The sequence below is a fragment of the Vicugna pacos genome, chromosome 11 (assembly GCF_048564905.1).
Source record: "Vicugna pacos chromosome 11, VicPac4, whole genome shotgun sequence".
NCBI lineage: Eukaryota > Metazoa > Chordata > Mammalia > Artiodactyla > Camelidae > Vicugna > Vicugna pacos.
This window is the reverse complement of record NC_132997.1, coordinates 46,475,209-46,489,846: the sequence shown is the minus strand read 5'-3', so window position 1 is coordinate 46,489,846 and position 14,638 is coordinate 46,475,209. Positions and strand designations below refer to the sequence as shown.

The following is a 14,638-nucleotide window of genomic DNA, read 5'->3' as shown; positions in this document are numbered from 1 at the left end:
AGAAGCCCGTCATGGGAAGTACAAGGTCTGGATGGCGCCTCAACCCGGCCGCCCCTAACAAGGCGGTTATAGCAGATGGATTCCTTTCTGTGGCCGATTATTTTCCATGGCCCTTGGCCATGTGACCTCAGACCATGATCTTGTCAGTTTTCATCAACTAACCAGGAGAAGGCTGAGTCATAGGCAGAGAGGCAATCTCTGGGGGAAACAGTAGGGGCTGTGGGAGGAAGGAGAGCAAGCTGGGATCCCAAAGGCCATGGGAGCCTTAGCCCTCTGCCCGCCCACCTCTGAGCAGCTTCGAGCTTACATGAAGGGGAGGAGGGGAAGGCAGTCACCTCAGGAGGCAGGCTGGGCTGCAGGAGGGCTCCTCTTTTGAACAAGATCTGGCATGTCAGCCCACGAAGCTAACTGACCCCAAGACCTCCAACTCGGAGAGATACTGCCTGCCTTGGATGCTAATCAAATCTCTGGGCTACTGACACCCAAGTCCCTAATCTCAGGAGCATCCCCTACATCAAATAGATAAACTAGAGAGTGGCTGACACTCACACATGCACACATCTCCCTACACCTACTGTTGGCTCTGGGTGTCCTGCGAAGGGTGAGGAGAGAAATATTGATGAGAACGTTGGAGTAAGATTCCGTGGGTTTCAATGCCGTACTGGTGGTGAGGATGTTCTGGCGATGCTACGTGAAGTGTTTACATTATGCCAAACACATAGATTCATTCTGAAAATGGCGTACCATGAAATCTTCACACGCTCCAAAGTCCTGAAACTGGGTGTTGCATACACAAAACCCCATGGTTCACCACCTAAATTTTTTTTTTCGTTTAAAATATCTTTGAATTTCCAAGTTTTGTGTCTCTGTAGCTTTCGGTTATGCATTACCTTGAGTTCTCAGACAAGTTACTGTATTGTTAGAGAGGTTATTTCTGAGTAAAATATGCACATATAAACAAATCCTTTAACTATGTGTGTGTTTTAATGACTTTCTGGGCATCCATCTGATGAAATCTTAGGGACAACAGATACATGTGTGTGTGTCCATGAATAAAGCATATATCTTTATGCAAACACAAAAACACGGGGCGAAGCAGGCTATTTTAAGAGTCTGAACTCCATCTTTCAACAAACTTTAGCTGCTTTCCTTTTGCAAATGCATTTAATTTTATCTGGAAACTTTTTGACGTTAGAAATAGAACAACTGTAGCTTCTCATTATGTTTGCTGCCAGAATCCATGCTTGGTTGCTCCACTAAAGACCTTATATTGCTAATTACTACCACATGCCCATATCCCAAGCGAAAGAAAACTTATTGATTCTGACAGCCCATCCTCTCAACACTGAATTCCAAATGAAAACTCAAATTTTGGCCAAACATAACATTTCATCAATCTTGTTCCACTGACTGGAAAAACAACATCAAACAAAGGGTGCTAATGGCCCTTTATTACCGTTCCTTTCCCAAGCTTATATTTTCTGATGAAAGATCTAAGTGACCAAAGGGCTTCTTTAAACTACTTGGTAATTAGCTTTTGAACCAGGAAACAATGCGTAAAGTAAAGTGAGCAGTCCCAGTGCTGATGACAGAACCTACTTTCTGTCCACAGGGTCCGGGGACATCGGAGAACCCAAAGTGAACATTAAAAGCAAAGTGTGCATTTTCATAAAAGGAGAAGAAAGAGAGAGAGAGAGAAGCAGGCTAAAAGCGGTGATAAAAGATGACGGGGATGCAGCCAGAACAAAAGCTGCCGGATGTCTGTGATCTGAAGCCATTGGCACGCGGGGTTGGGAGGGGAAGACAAGGCAAAGGGAGGACTGGATGGGCCGGAGCAGGGCAGCGACCATGGGTCTCAGGGTCTCAGCTGGGTCACCCATCCACAAAAGCGTCCAGTCCTACCCACACTGGGCTACGGAAGCTATTTGCGGGGGGGGGGGGGGGATGTACCTCGAGTGAGAGTCAAGAAATGTTTTCAACATAGACTTCAGGGCAATTGGTTTTACTGAGTTCTCCGGGCGCAGCGAGTGATGGGGAAGCGCCAGCGGAGACAGTGGGGTGGGGCGGCCGTAAAGGGGGCCCGAGCCCCTCGCACGCCTTCTGCTTTATGGCGACCTGTCCGCACCTTCAGGGCAAAACGAACAGAGAAGCTGTTTTCCTCTTGGCAGGGAATAAATGACCAATGGAAATCTCTGGGCTTATTTGGCCTTTTGGATCCAACCAACGGCCCCGAAATGGGAACAGCTTGGTCCTTATCTCATCCAGGGCTGTTAGCGTAATAGAAAGAGGAGGACTCCATCAGAGGGGAGGGGGCTGTGCTGCCTCCATGGAAAAGATGCCAACTGGCCTCCTCTCGCCCACTGTCCTCCGCGCCTTTGCGAGGAAACGGGCATCCTGTGGGTAGTTCAAGAAAATGAGTCCTTTTCCCCACCTCCTCATTTTCTGAACAGAGGACTGGACACCTGAGCTCGGGATGCCATGGGATCACTGACGGGAGAGGAGGTTGGCTCCATCCAACGTGACCGTCAGGCAAGGAGGAGGCGATGGGGGGAAATGAGATGCTACTGCTCTTATTTTTCTCTTTAAAAACAAAATAGGCTTATTCAAGAGTTCATTTAAAAATGTATGAGAACAAAACAAAACAAAACAAACCCCTAGTTCCGTGATAGGAACTTCTGTGAGTGGGAGGAGTATGGTGATGAAAAGATTCTGCATCTTGATCTGGGGGGCAGTTACTGGGTGTGAACATAGGTGCAGAATCTCTGAGCTGTACATTCAAGATGTGGACATCCTACTGTGCGAAAGTTAAAACAAAAATAAAAACTCGAAAGCAAACAAAGCTGAGTGCCCAAGAAAAAGCTTCAGGAAAAAAAAAAGTACAGAATGGTTGCCTCCAGCCCTGCCTCCCTTCGAAGATTCTCCTCTCGAGATGGTGCTCTGGCAGAGGACAGAGCGGTCAGGCCCTGCGTCTACTTAGGAGCAAAACTTCCGGTTGACAGTGGACCCATTACATTGACAGTGATGTTGACAAAATGATCTGAGCACACACTGCAACAGTCCCCAGGAGAAAGCATCCGTGTATGGGAAACCAAGCAAAAGACCCACCAGGAACGGCGTGCTCTGCTCTGACATACCACAAATACACTATTTCTTGCCCAGGAGGGAGTTCAACTGACTAATGAGTCCCTTTGGGGACAAGTCCAGCGCCTTGTGGCAGAAGAAAACAGATTGCCTGGTGGCCCCAAAACCAAGGCGACCTTGACCTTGCTCTCCCTAGGACTTCCCTGCTGGAGTGTGAGCCCATGTCACTGCTGCACAAACTCCCCTAGGATGGCCTCACTTTAGTCTGAGAAACCAGAATGTCATCACTTATCTAGTTGGTATAAAGAATAAGTGAGCTTGGTTGACCTGTTGAGGATCAGAACAGAAAACATGGGCCCAGTTATCTACGGACCTCTTCCAGGGTAAATTCATTACGCCTCTTGGAAAGATGGCTAGGGAAGAAAGTTGTGAATGGGAACTGGCCTCAGCAGTGGGGTCGACATGTGATCACTTCCTGGGGTAATTCTGACATCACACCCCACACAGAGTGAGGCCCTTCCGGTGGGGTGGGAGAGGGGCAGGATTCAGGTGTCACCGCCACAGGGGCTCTTGAAAGTCACTCAACCACATCCTTTCTGATGCAACTGACTTACTTTCTGCCTCCATGTTTGTTAAAAGTCCCGCCGAATTTATTCCGATTCAGGATGAGAGCGGCAATTTCGGGTACGTAGCGGGCAAACATTGCCTACATGCATGAAACAAAGAAACAAGAGCCAAAAAAAAAATGGCATGCAGAGAGGATTCTACCACAGTGGAGGCAGCAAAACCTCTTGGCATACTTACTTTCTTCCACTAACCGCACTATAGGAGCCCCCGTATTTCTTGCGGTTTCCTATTAACTCTATGATTTCAGGGACGTAGCTGGCAAACATGGCCTGAGGAGAAGATAGGAGACAGAAGAGAGACTAAAAAGACAGGCCAAAGAAAGGGGGTGACCTTTTCAGAGGGGGGTGGGTACTAAGATCTGAAAACACAAAAGGATTAGAACTGCAAAGGTACATATTAATATGTTCAATAGTAAAAAAAAAAAAAAAAAAAAAAGATAAAATAAAACCACAAAAGGGGCAAGCTCCTGAAACACAGGACAAAACCAGCGTGAGCCAACCTAGACAACTCAAAAAAGAGTCACAGTCGAGAAAAGTATAAAGGAGACAGGAATAAACAAGGTGACACCTAGCTCTTCTTCCTGAAGAGAAATCAGGGTGTGCATGCTGGGGAAATCACACACGCACACACAAATACACACACACACACACAATTTCAAGAGAAGACTTTTCTTTCTAATTAAAATTCAAATAAGCATCCATGCCTTTATGAGCAATTAAGGACAATAAAGACCAAAAGAAGATGTAAAAATATATAAATTTTCTATTTAAAAAAATTACTACAAAGCCCAAAAGGTAAATTTAGGAGATCACATGGGAGGAAAGGATAGCCAGGAGAAACAAGTCTGCCATGTTTTGTCCAACAAACATTGTGCTTGTGGCTGGATACGAGGGTCTCGTTATTTGCAGGGACCTCACGGATGCTGTGGGAACACTGTGTTAATGTACACACGCACGCATCCATTTATATACATTTTTCAAATGTATACGCCACATGCATACCAAACAGAGAGACATGTATGCATTCAATAAATGCGTGTGTGGTGTACATATGGGAAAGTTGTGTGCGGAAAAGGATCTTAATCGCTTACCTTGCACACAGCAAAAAAATCTCAACTTAAAAAGGAGCTACTTTGACAGACAAAAGGCAGCAATTGCTAATGAGTTGCCAGAAATCCCCCTTGAAAATTACATTGTAACCAACCGTGATGAGCTGCCCAGACCAGAAAAGCAAACTTTCTGACTTACAAAGTGGGAGGAAAAAAAATCCCTGGAGGGTCGCTGTCAGGGAGTCGGTTGGCTATTTACAAAACCGTACTCAGGTTACGTGGTGATGTCCACCCGGAGGAGACCGGTGGGCTCTCCGTCCTCTGGGGTGGGGACCCTCTCTTTTGGGCAAGGCCCCAGCCACAGTGTTTGTTGGAAGTTTGGGGAGGTCCAGGAAGGGGGCGGGGAGCTCTTGAAACCGCAAACTGTCTAGAGTATCATCGTATCTACCAGATCAGGTGATAGCAATTGTCCCTGCAGAGTATCACATGCTGAATTATATTACTAAGGCACAGACACTCCCACTTGGTAAGTGAGCACTACTTTCTCAAGATAATTAGGTTTGCTCTGGGACACACGGCTGTCCCTGACAAGGACAACGTGCCTGGATCTCTGGAAAACGAGTTCAATACACTAAAGAAGGATGCAGAAAAGTCACCTTTGCATTTGGATTGACCTGATTGTAACACTAAGGCAGTCACTCACTTCTGCAGAAACACAGTATCAAATACACAAGCTTTAAGAAAGTGGATAATAGAAAATATTGATGACTACAAAAATCAACATTATAATAAAGAGTTTTTACCAGTCCCCCGAGGATGAAGAAGACCATGAAGAGACGCCCGAGCGTGGTTTTTGCATAAACATCCCCGTAACCAACAGTGGACATGGTCACCATGAGCAAATAGACACATTCCCAGTAGGTAAGAGCCTGGTTGTTTTGGAAATTTTCCCATGGGTCCCCGGAATTCTCCACCTAAAGCGAGGGGACCGGGGAGAGAAAGGGAAAACATTATGTATGTAATTAGCCATCAACACCAAAGCTCCAGCATCCAGGTTGCTTCCGGATGCACGGTACCCTCAGCCCACAGAGTCTGTTGTCCCCATCTGTTGAGGAATGCGCACCACCTCTGAGCAGGGAGCAGAGGAGGTGGACTGGACTCCACCTGCTTCGCTGATGGGGGCAGAGAAAGGAAGGAACTGAGGAATGTATCCCGAGGCCATTTTTCCTCTCATTGTTACAGACATGTGACCAGCAGAACTTTAGGGTATTGCCTTTAGCCACGGTTTACAGCTTTCTCTCCCAGGAAAGAGCCAGAGAGCACCCCGCCCCCACCGCCCTGGCCCTTCTGTGAGTTCCTGCTCAGTCCCAAAGAAATTCTGAATCTTCTCGCAGGGGGCTTCCTCCTTTCATCATTTTGACCAAGGAGATGCCCAGGGGACCTTGCTCCTTCAGATCTCATGCCTGAACCCCAAACAGTATCTCCTGCAGTCTGACTAGGCTCTCCCTGCTTCACAGAATGTCAGCAATGGCGCTGCCCTGCAAAGCTGCAGGGATCTCCCCTGGAGAGCACAAAATGTGAGCTCGTGAGAATTATCCACATTTGCACACCCTTTAGACCAAGGGTCAGTGAGCTTTGTCTGTAAAGGGCCAGATGGTCAGTATTTTCAGCTTTGTGGTCCCTAGGGTTTCTGTTCTCCATAGGGACAACCCAACTCTGCAGTGGAAGCAGGGAATCAGCCAGAGGCAATGGGTGTGAAGAGGATCAGCCCCAGGGTAGCAGGCAGCCCACCTCTGCTTCAGACATTACAGAACACTTTCTGTCCTCCCATTATATATGCACTCAGCCAACAAAGCTGTGAGGTAGGCAGGAGAGCTACTTTCGAGACTGTCAGGAAAGAGGGAGAGACAGGGGCTAGGTCTCCAGTTCTACCCCACATCCCAGCCCTGTAACACGTGGGATGGCCAACACCTGTGACCTGCCAAGGGGGGGGTCCCTGTGGATGGCTGGTCCCTGACCTCCTGGCCCCCAGGTCTCCAGCTCTACCTCTGAAGAAAGTTTCCAAGACCCGGCCTCTTTCACACATCACTGCTTGTCCTCAACGTTCCCTTTCCATGGAGGTTTCCTAGTGAAGCACTTCACACAATAGTAAGGTGAGGTCACTGCCACTGAAAGCAACCAGCTATCCTCCGTATCTGTGATTTGGGCACTTGGCAGAATCAGAGTGATTATCTAAAGGTGATTTCAGCCCCAAATCCCATCAGCATAAAGGCATAGGTGGGGAACCATCAGATCTAGTGGCTGAGAGACAGCCCAGCAGTCTTCCTCCAGGTGATAGTCACAAAAATCCCAAGGGGAGGTAACAGAATGCCTCCTCCCACCCCTTATGCAGAAAGAGGCTCAGCAAGAGAGCGGTGTCTTTACTCAAAGCTTCAGAGTTAGACGAGGCCCCCTCCACTTGTAACAGTTTGTGTCTGTACAAAACACACTTCCCACAATAGCTGTGCTCCCTAAAAGCAAGGGGAAATCTGCCTTGGGGAGGTGAGAGCAGCTTGACTTAATAATACAGGGCTTTCAAAGGAGTTGTTAATTTAAAAGAATTAACATTTTTGAGCTACAAAATAACTTGACAAGTAATCAGAAAAAAGAATCAAAGGGGGCTTTGTGGAAGGGGAAAGTGGAGAGACATTGAGGAATGTAAATTTGTTATTTACGAAGAGATGGGGATCAAACTTCCAACCTGGTCTCCAACCTTTCCAGGCGTTTGCTGAGGAAGCACTGCCATCTTGTGGCTCAAAGGGGTTATTGTAGACAGGGTGAAAAACCATGAAAGCCCCCAGCAGTGAGCTGAAAAACGCAGGTTAATAGTGTGAACATGACTCACCATTTGGAACTAGTTTAGGGTAAAAGGCTTGGAAACCCAGACAATTGTGCAGTTGCTTTGCCCTTCCCTGCATTCTACAGCTGGTCTGAAGTTTGTCTCCCAGGTAATAAAAAGACTCAGAAAGGGGCTTGTTTCAGAAAAAGCCAGAACTGAATTGTCTTTAAGGATAACTTACCAAATGGATGAACCCGGCTGCGGTTAGCCACGTGCTGATAAATATGGACAGCAGATTCACCAGCTTGATGGAATTACTGTGCAAAAGAGACAACAAGCAAAATCTCTAAGTTAGAGAAGACCCTGTTGGGGCCGCCTTCCGGAGTAACAGCGCCTCTTTCAGGGGGAGGCAGCCCCCCTTGAGCCCCCACAAAGCCCCTCCATCTTAAGGGGAGGACTCAGAAGGCGGCGTGAGTAGTTCAGGCCAGAGGCTATAGGAAGATGACATTTGAGTGACAGAAAGTGGCCCCTAAGTGAATCCTTCCGACTGTGTTAAAAACTATCGTTTTCATCTTTATTTTGAAAATCTTTAAATCTACAGAAATATTGGAAGAAGGGTATAATGAGCACTTGTGTGCCCCTCACCTAGATTAACCAATGAACATTTTGCCACATTCGCTTTCTCTACGTTTCTTCTCCTCCCCCTTCCTCCTCCTCTTTTCGTTGAACCATTTAAAAGCACGCTGTCAACACCATGACACAACCCCCTAAATACTTCAGCATTTAACGCCTAAGGACACCCCGTGCGAGACAGTCATACCACAACTGTCGTGCCCAAGAAAATGAACACGGATTCAGCCATGTAACCTAATGTGCACTCCTGAGTCAGATTCCTCCAGCTGCTCTGAAGTTAGGTTTATTGATGTTTTCATGCTTTCACCCTGATTCAGGAAGCACTGGAGCCTCGTGCACTGCATTTGGTTATTACGTTGCTTTAATCCAGGGGTCAGAAGACTTTTCTGTAAAGGGACAGACCATCAATATCTAGGCTTTGCTGGGCCATAAAGTCCCTGTTGCAACTACTCAAGTCCGCTGCTTTAGCAGAAAAGCACCTTAGGAAAGCCATAAAGGAAGGGGTGTGGCTGTGTTCTGGTAAAACTTTATCTACAAAGACGGGCAGGGGGCTGATTGGCCCATGTGCGACTGAGCTGGCCGATTCCTGCTTTATTCTCCTTTAATCTGTAACACCCCCGACCCTGCGCCCTCTTTAATTTGGTTTTAGTGACAATTTAATTTGCTGTGTACCCAGGCCAGCTGTCTTCTAGAATGTCCCACATTCTGGATGTGTCTGATTGCTCCTTCATAACTAGATCCTGTTTAAATACTTCTGTTGAGAATACCTGTCTGGAATGGCGTCACATCAGGAAATTGCAACTCAGTTACACTGTCCCGTCACTTGTTTAAGGTGGGAACGCCTGATCTCGCCACTGAGCGGCGCCCATCTCCCTTTGTAATTAACATGCCATCTGGGGAGTGGGACTCTGAGACCAAATGAATATCCTATTCCCCAAAGACCTTACACCTAAAACTTTCAGCATCCACCAGTGTTCCTTGAGCAGAACAAATGGAACTTACTAAATATTTAGCTCCCTGAGAGTGGGGACCTTATCAGCCTAGACCCTGGGAGCACTGAGCCCCTGGTCAGAGTAAGGCCTCTGAGGATGTGCACTGAGCAAACTGGTCTCTTTCTCTGCACCCTCCCCACTCAACTTCATCCTGGTCACTCCCGCTGGTGGGTGCGGCTCCTTGCCTACTCCTGACAGTAGGTCACCTCCCTGTCCAAAGGCTCCCTGGTGACTGAAATGTTATGTCCAGACTCTCTCCTTCTACCTTCAACACCCTCTGAAGTTCCAGGTTCTCCTACCTGTATTCTTTCTACATAAACTCCTGGAACTTTCATCACAGCCAAACTTACTCAGCCTTTGTTTACGCTCTTACTCACCTGAACGCCCTTCCCATCTGTCCGAACATTACCCTTCCTTCAAAGCCTGGTTCAGTCGCTACCTCCTCCTTAAACTGGTTCTGCCCACCGACAATACAAAGTGACTTATGGCTTTTACCTCCAGCCGCTCACTGGTAAAATGGATCCCACTGTCTGAAGGCACCGTTTTAAATTCCGATTTGACTCTTGTGTTCCTAGCTGTGTGCTGCAGGAAGGAACTCTGTTTTCTCTTTCCGTCTCCCCAGGGGGACCCAGCATCACCCACAGGGCAATTCAGTTCCTCATCCTTGATTGACTGATCTCTAGCCCCTCCCACCTCTTTCCCAAGGGAAACCAAAGATTTAAATTCCAAGAGCTTACGATCACAGTCCTAAGAATAGCTAACATGCACACCGCCATTCTAAGTATTTCAATTGTTTCACGTATCTGAACTCATCTAATCTCGATAACGACTCAATGAGGTGATCCCAAGGTTGGGGAACAGGCCTAAGTTCGTACAGGAGTCAGCATGAGTTGGAACTGGAACCGGCAGTTCGGCTCCAGAGTCTGCCCTCTTGGCCGCTACACCACAGGACAGCTGTTACAGATTGGAGTCCATCAGGAGGTCTTCCTTGTGAAGTGAAGCTGTGCCTCTCCCCACACATGAAAAGGGCCAGAGGGTCCTGCCCCCAGGAGGAGAGAGACCACCACCACATCCTGTCCCCAAATGGTTTCTCAAGGGGAAGACACAATCCTGCAAACCCTCCTTGCCTCTGCCTCTTCTGCCCTCTGGGTGAACTAACTTTGGAGACTGAGAGCCAGATGAGGAACAGGTAGCCAGGGGCAAAGGGAGACATCTCAGGGAAGCCCGCATTGCTCATTTCCTCAGAGGATAATTAAGTACCAAGTTGATTCACTTACACACCCCCGGATCTTGGAGACTGAACAGAGCAGTGTCCCACTCCAACCATGGGGAGCCCTCTTGAGATATTAAAACCACAGGAGTCTCTGAGCCTCATGGCGCTTTGGAAAAAACGACCTAATATGGTGATTACTAATCTCTAAGTGATTGCCACAGTGATATTAATAGCACTTAAGAGAGCTCTTGTTGTGTACAGAACATTTAATCATTGTTGCTGAAAGAGTCCATATTAAGCAGTGAAATCTGATTATTTTTATGGCATCTGCATCATTACAGATCCTAAGTATTAGGAATTTGCTTTTCAAATTAAACTCTAGGACCAGGCAATCATCTGGAGGGTCCGTGCAAAAGATGTGAGAGTAACTCTTTCTTTCTCCATAGACTTTCTCCATATTCTGACACCAGGTTGCATCGGGTTCCCTGGAAGAAGGGAAGGGGTGGCAGGGCAGGGCTGCAGGCTCTGCATGGCCAGAGAGGCCACTGGAGATAGTCACAGACTTCATGGCCAAGACCAGGGGTCTGCACCAAACATGAAGTTCCCAATGGTTGGAATGACTGGGACCGTTTAGAGTCTAGCCCCATCATGAGAAGGGAGGGACAGTGACCTTACCATGAGGACCTAACTTCATTTTCATGTTTTCCATGATCCTTTCTAGGTCTCTGACCCATGAGTTCTCACTAGCCATTACAGTAATTCCTATCAGTGGACATAGTGAACCATCACCCACGGGCAATTACGTCAGAACAGGGGCAGAGGGAGTCTGATTCTGTAGATGCTGCAACACTGAATGTCGGTCTGTTTCCAAAATTAGAGCTGTAACCCCTGAGCCTTTGGGGCCACCTCTGCCCTCTGTGTATTTAACAACACATGTTTCAGTTGACAACGAAAATGTCACCCACTTTCCACAAAGAAACACCAATCTGCCCCTGTTCTGCTTGTTCAGTATTTTCCTCTCTTTCTGGATAAGATACAGCCAGGTGCTAATGCCCTTATTTTATTTTATTGTGACCTTGGCTGGGCAGATGTGAAATACTTTCAAAAGCCAACCGGACTATATCCCAGGCGATGAATGGTCTGAACTCTAAGACACGGAGTGAAGCGAAATCCAGTTCTGTCACATCTACCCTTTCAGTAGCTCTCCATCTGTCTCCCTCTTCTCCTAAGGCCAGTCCCTAGGGCCACTTCCCTGGACAGTTGCCCCCCAGCTAGTCTCATGGTTGACGATCTTAAGATGTTTCAAACCCACTCTCTACACAATTGGTGGAACAGCGGATCTTTCTAAAACATACACCTGGCCATGTTTCCCTCCTGCGTAAACCCTTCCACCACTCTCTCTCGCTCTCCAAGTCAAATCTGTGACCTCTGAGAGCCCTCATGATGTGGCCTCTGTCTGCACAACTTCTTGCAGTCTCCATATTGAATACTCTTTTTTAAGCATGTTAGCCTTGGAGACATTTCTGAGGTCATATATGTAGTACAGTGGTTTCAGTCTCCAAAATGTCAAAAAAAAAAAGTGTTGTTTAGGTCAAAGATGCTATGTACATAGCCTGGAATGCTATGTGGGGAGAAAGGCAACATGGTTGAGTATTAGTGATGGTTTTCTCAACCATCGATGGTGTCGGGGAAGTTTACTTTATCCTTCATGCTCCTCTATACTGTTGAAATGTTTACAGTGAGCATACTGCACTTTCATAATATAGGAAACAGTCAGGCAATTGTTTTTCTTAAAAATCACTGGCGATTCATGTTTCCTTCATCAGTATCTCTCACATTAAATGAGCTGTGCAGTGACAGCCTTTAAATGGAGCTGCTCACGTCACTCTGACTGTAGAGTAAGCGTCCTCTCACCTATGAGTCTACCTGCCAGTTTTCAGGGCATCTGAGGAACTGCCCAAAGCTCAGACCACAACATGGGGTCTCCCAGCGGCCCCTTCAACATGCCAGTTACAGGACACGGGGCATTTTAGGCCTTTCTGTTGATTGGCAGTTTGGGGGATGACCTTGATGCTGTCCCACTGCTGTGATCTTCTGCTTTCTCTGTCTTCCTGTTCACTCTGTCATCATTTTGCTGACGTCTTAATTCTTTCTCTCTTCCCCACCCCATCTACGTTCTCTCTCTTCTCTCTCCCACCAAATACTTCTCTGCCCTGTTTCTTCCCACTCTTGGCCAAAAGAGGCAGTCACAGAACAGAACATGAAGCCACAATTTCATATCATTATTGTAAATCACATTTCATGTCTCCCTCCCTCCCTGATGTCCCAGACTGGTGGCGATTGGCCACTCGAGAAAGCTAAAAAAAATCCCCCTAAAGATGATTATGGGGCTCCACCCACCCTCCTGGAAGGTCAATGTGGAAGCAGCCAAGTGCAGAGGCGTCACCGGAAAATCCCTCAAGGCCCGAAGCCCTGCAAAGCCCAAGGCTTCCCCTCGTCGGCAACAGGGCCTGCGGGGGGTCTGTGCTGGGCGCATGGGAGGCGAAGCCGAGATCAGCCAGGCCCCTGGAGTGGGCAGCGCAGAGGCGGTCTACAGCCTCCAGGGTTCAGACAAGTAAATAACGTTTTCACATGTGCCCAGTGACTGGCCTTTACCTGCCCGCCTCATCTCATCTCGCTCCTTTCCTGCCACAGAATCCCAGTCTCCAAGAGATAGAATGACTCCAAGCTCCCCCAAGGGCTGTGTTCTCTCACTCACATGGTTTTTGCAGCTTCCTTGATGGGAAGTCACCCCCCCCACCTATCTCTCACCTGCCTGATCTCCCCATGGGGATGACATCTGGCATTTTACAGGGCTTACCTAAGACACCCCCTTTGCCCTGAAAAGATCTTTGGTGGCCCCATGCTCTTGCCAAGCCCCGCTTAATTACTCTCCTTCATGCCTCGCAAGCCCCGGGTGTGCCTGTATCTCAGCACCTGGTGCGCCACGGGTCAGTCCGGCTCCCCCTCCCCCAGGGAGCTCTCTGAAAGCAGGGCTCTATCCTGGCACCCACCTCACTGCTGGCACAAGTGCTTGATTCACACTTGAATTGCCACAGTCACCTGGTGGTGACCACCAGCAACAGGAACTAGGCCAATCCAAGTCGTGATGGAAGCCACCCTCCAACAACGGGAGTTTAATTCCGTAGGAAGTGAGTTGCTGGGGAAATGCTGTTTGGGGCTCAGAATGGCAGACTCCCCAGTAGCCTGCTGCCCATGACTCTCCCAAGGTGTACAGTTCCTTTATCCCTTGCTACCTCCTTTGGCTTCCTCCCTCTGCACTGGGAGAGAGAATGAACGACCCTGTGACTGCAGTTACCAGGTGGACTGTTCCCCAGGGATGCAAGTGCTATTTCCTGCATCCAAAGGAATCTTTTCCAAGGAATAGGAAATTGGTAGGTCCATTGGCCAAAGCCCAGAAAACTATATTTTACTCTGATGCCTTATTATTCTCCCCAGTCCCAAAGAATCCACGTGGAGCACAAGGAAGGCGAGAACACAGTGCCCTCCAGGTTATCCTCAGAGTAACAGCACCTTCTTAAAACGCTGGTGTCTGAGAATTAAAATCCCCCTAAATCAGTACATGTGCAACAGGGAGAGAGAGGCACTGTACCACATTAGAGTGTGGGTGACTCCACATAACACACTCCCCACGTGTCTCTTGAATACAGCTCCTGTGATCAGCAATGGGTACTCCCCAAGTCTACTTTTAAAAATACGGTCTGGTGGAGCAAATATGATATTGGGGATTGCTAGCTTTGCTGACAATTTTAAGAGCAATATGGGTCCACTGCATGGAAGAGTCATAAAAACGTAGAAATGAAGGTTAACTGTCACTCAGAAGAGACATGAGGAATAATAATATTCACTCTATATTAATAATATCACATGCTATTCAATGGGGCACCAGTAAACTCTGACCCCAGGATAATGACAGTGAAGGGTGCTGGGAAACACTAGACGACTCCCATGGTGTTAGAGGCTCACTTTCTATTTCACTTGACTAACAGAAAGTGAATTTGTCCTCCTCCCCCCATTCACGTGGATAAAGAGTTAGCAAGGGGAAACCAATGTGGAATTACAACAAACTAAAATGAACAAACGAAAAACACTAAGACCCAAGGAGGCAAGCCAACTATAGCCCGTCACATTTGTCGGACGGGGCATGTTCGGGAAGCTGAGTCCCA

At 47.7% G+C, this 14,638-nt stretch overlaps 1 protein-coding gene across 10 annotated transcripts in view; it reads right to left on the bottom strand.

Annotated features, from left to right (window-relative positions):
• Positions 1–14,638, bottom strand: part of KCNMA1 (potassium calcium-activated channel subfamily M alpha 1) — a 708,582-nt gene that overhangs the window by 213,638 nt on the left and 480,306 nt on the right. For all 10 annotated transcript variants that reach the window (XM_072971241.1, XM_072971239.1, XM_072971250.1 and 7 more), the window contains exons 7-9: positions 7,816–7,891; positions 5,560–5,730; positions 3,886–3,977 (exon numbers count right to left, since the gene is read on the bottom strand). In XM_072971241.1, the coding sequence (XP_072827342.1) occupies positions 3,886–3,977; positions 5,560–5,730; positions 7,816–7,891 (339 nt within the window). The remainder of the gene's footprint in view (positions 1–3,885; positions 3,978–5,559; positions 5,731–7,815; positions 7,892–14,638) is intronic.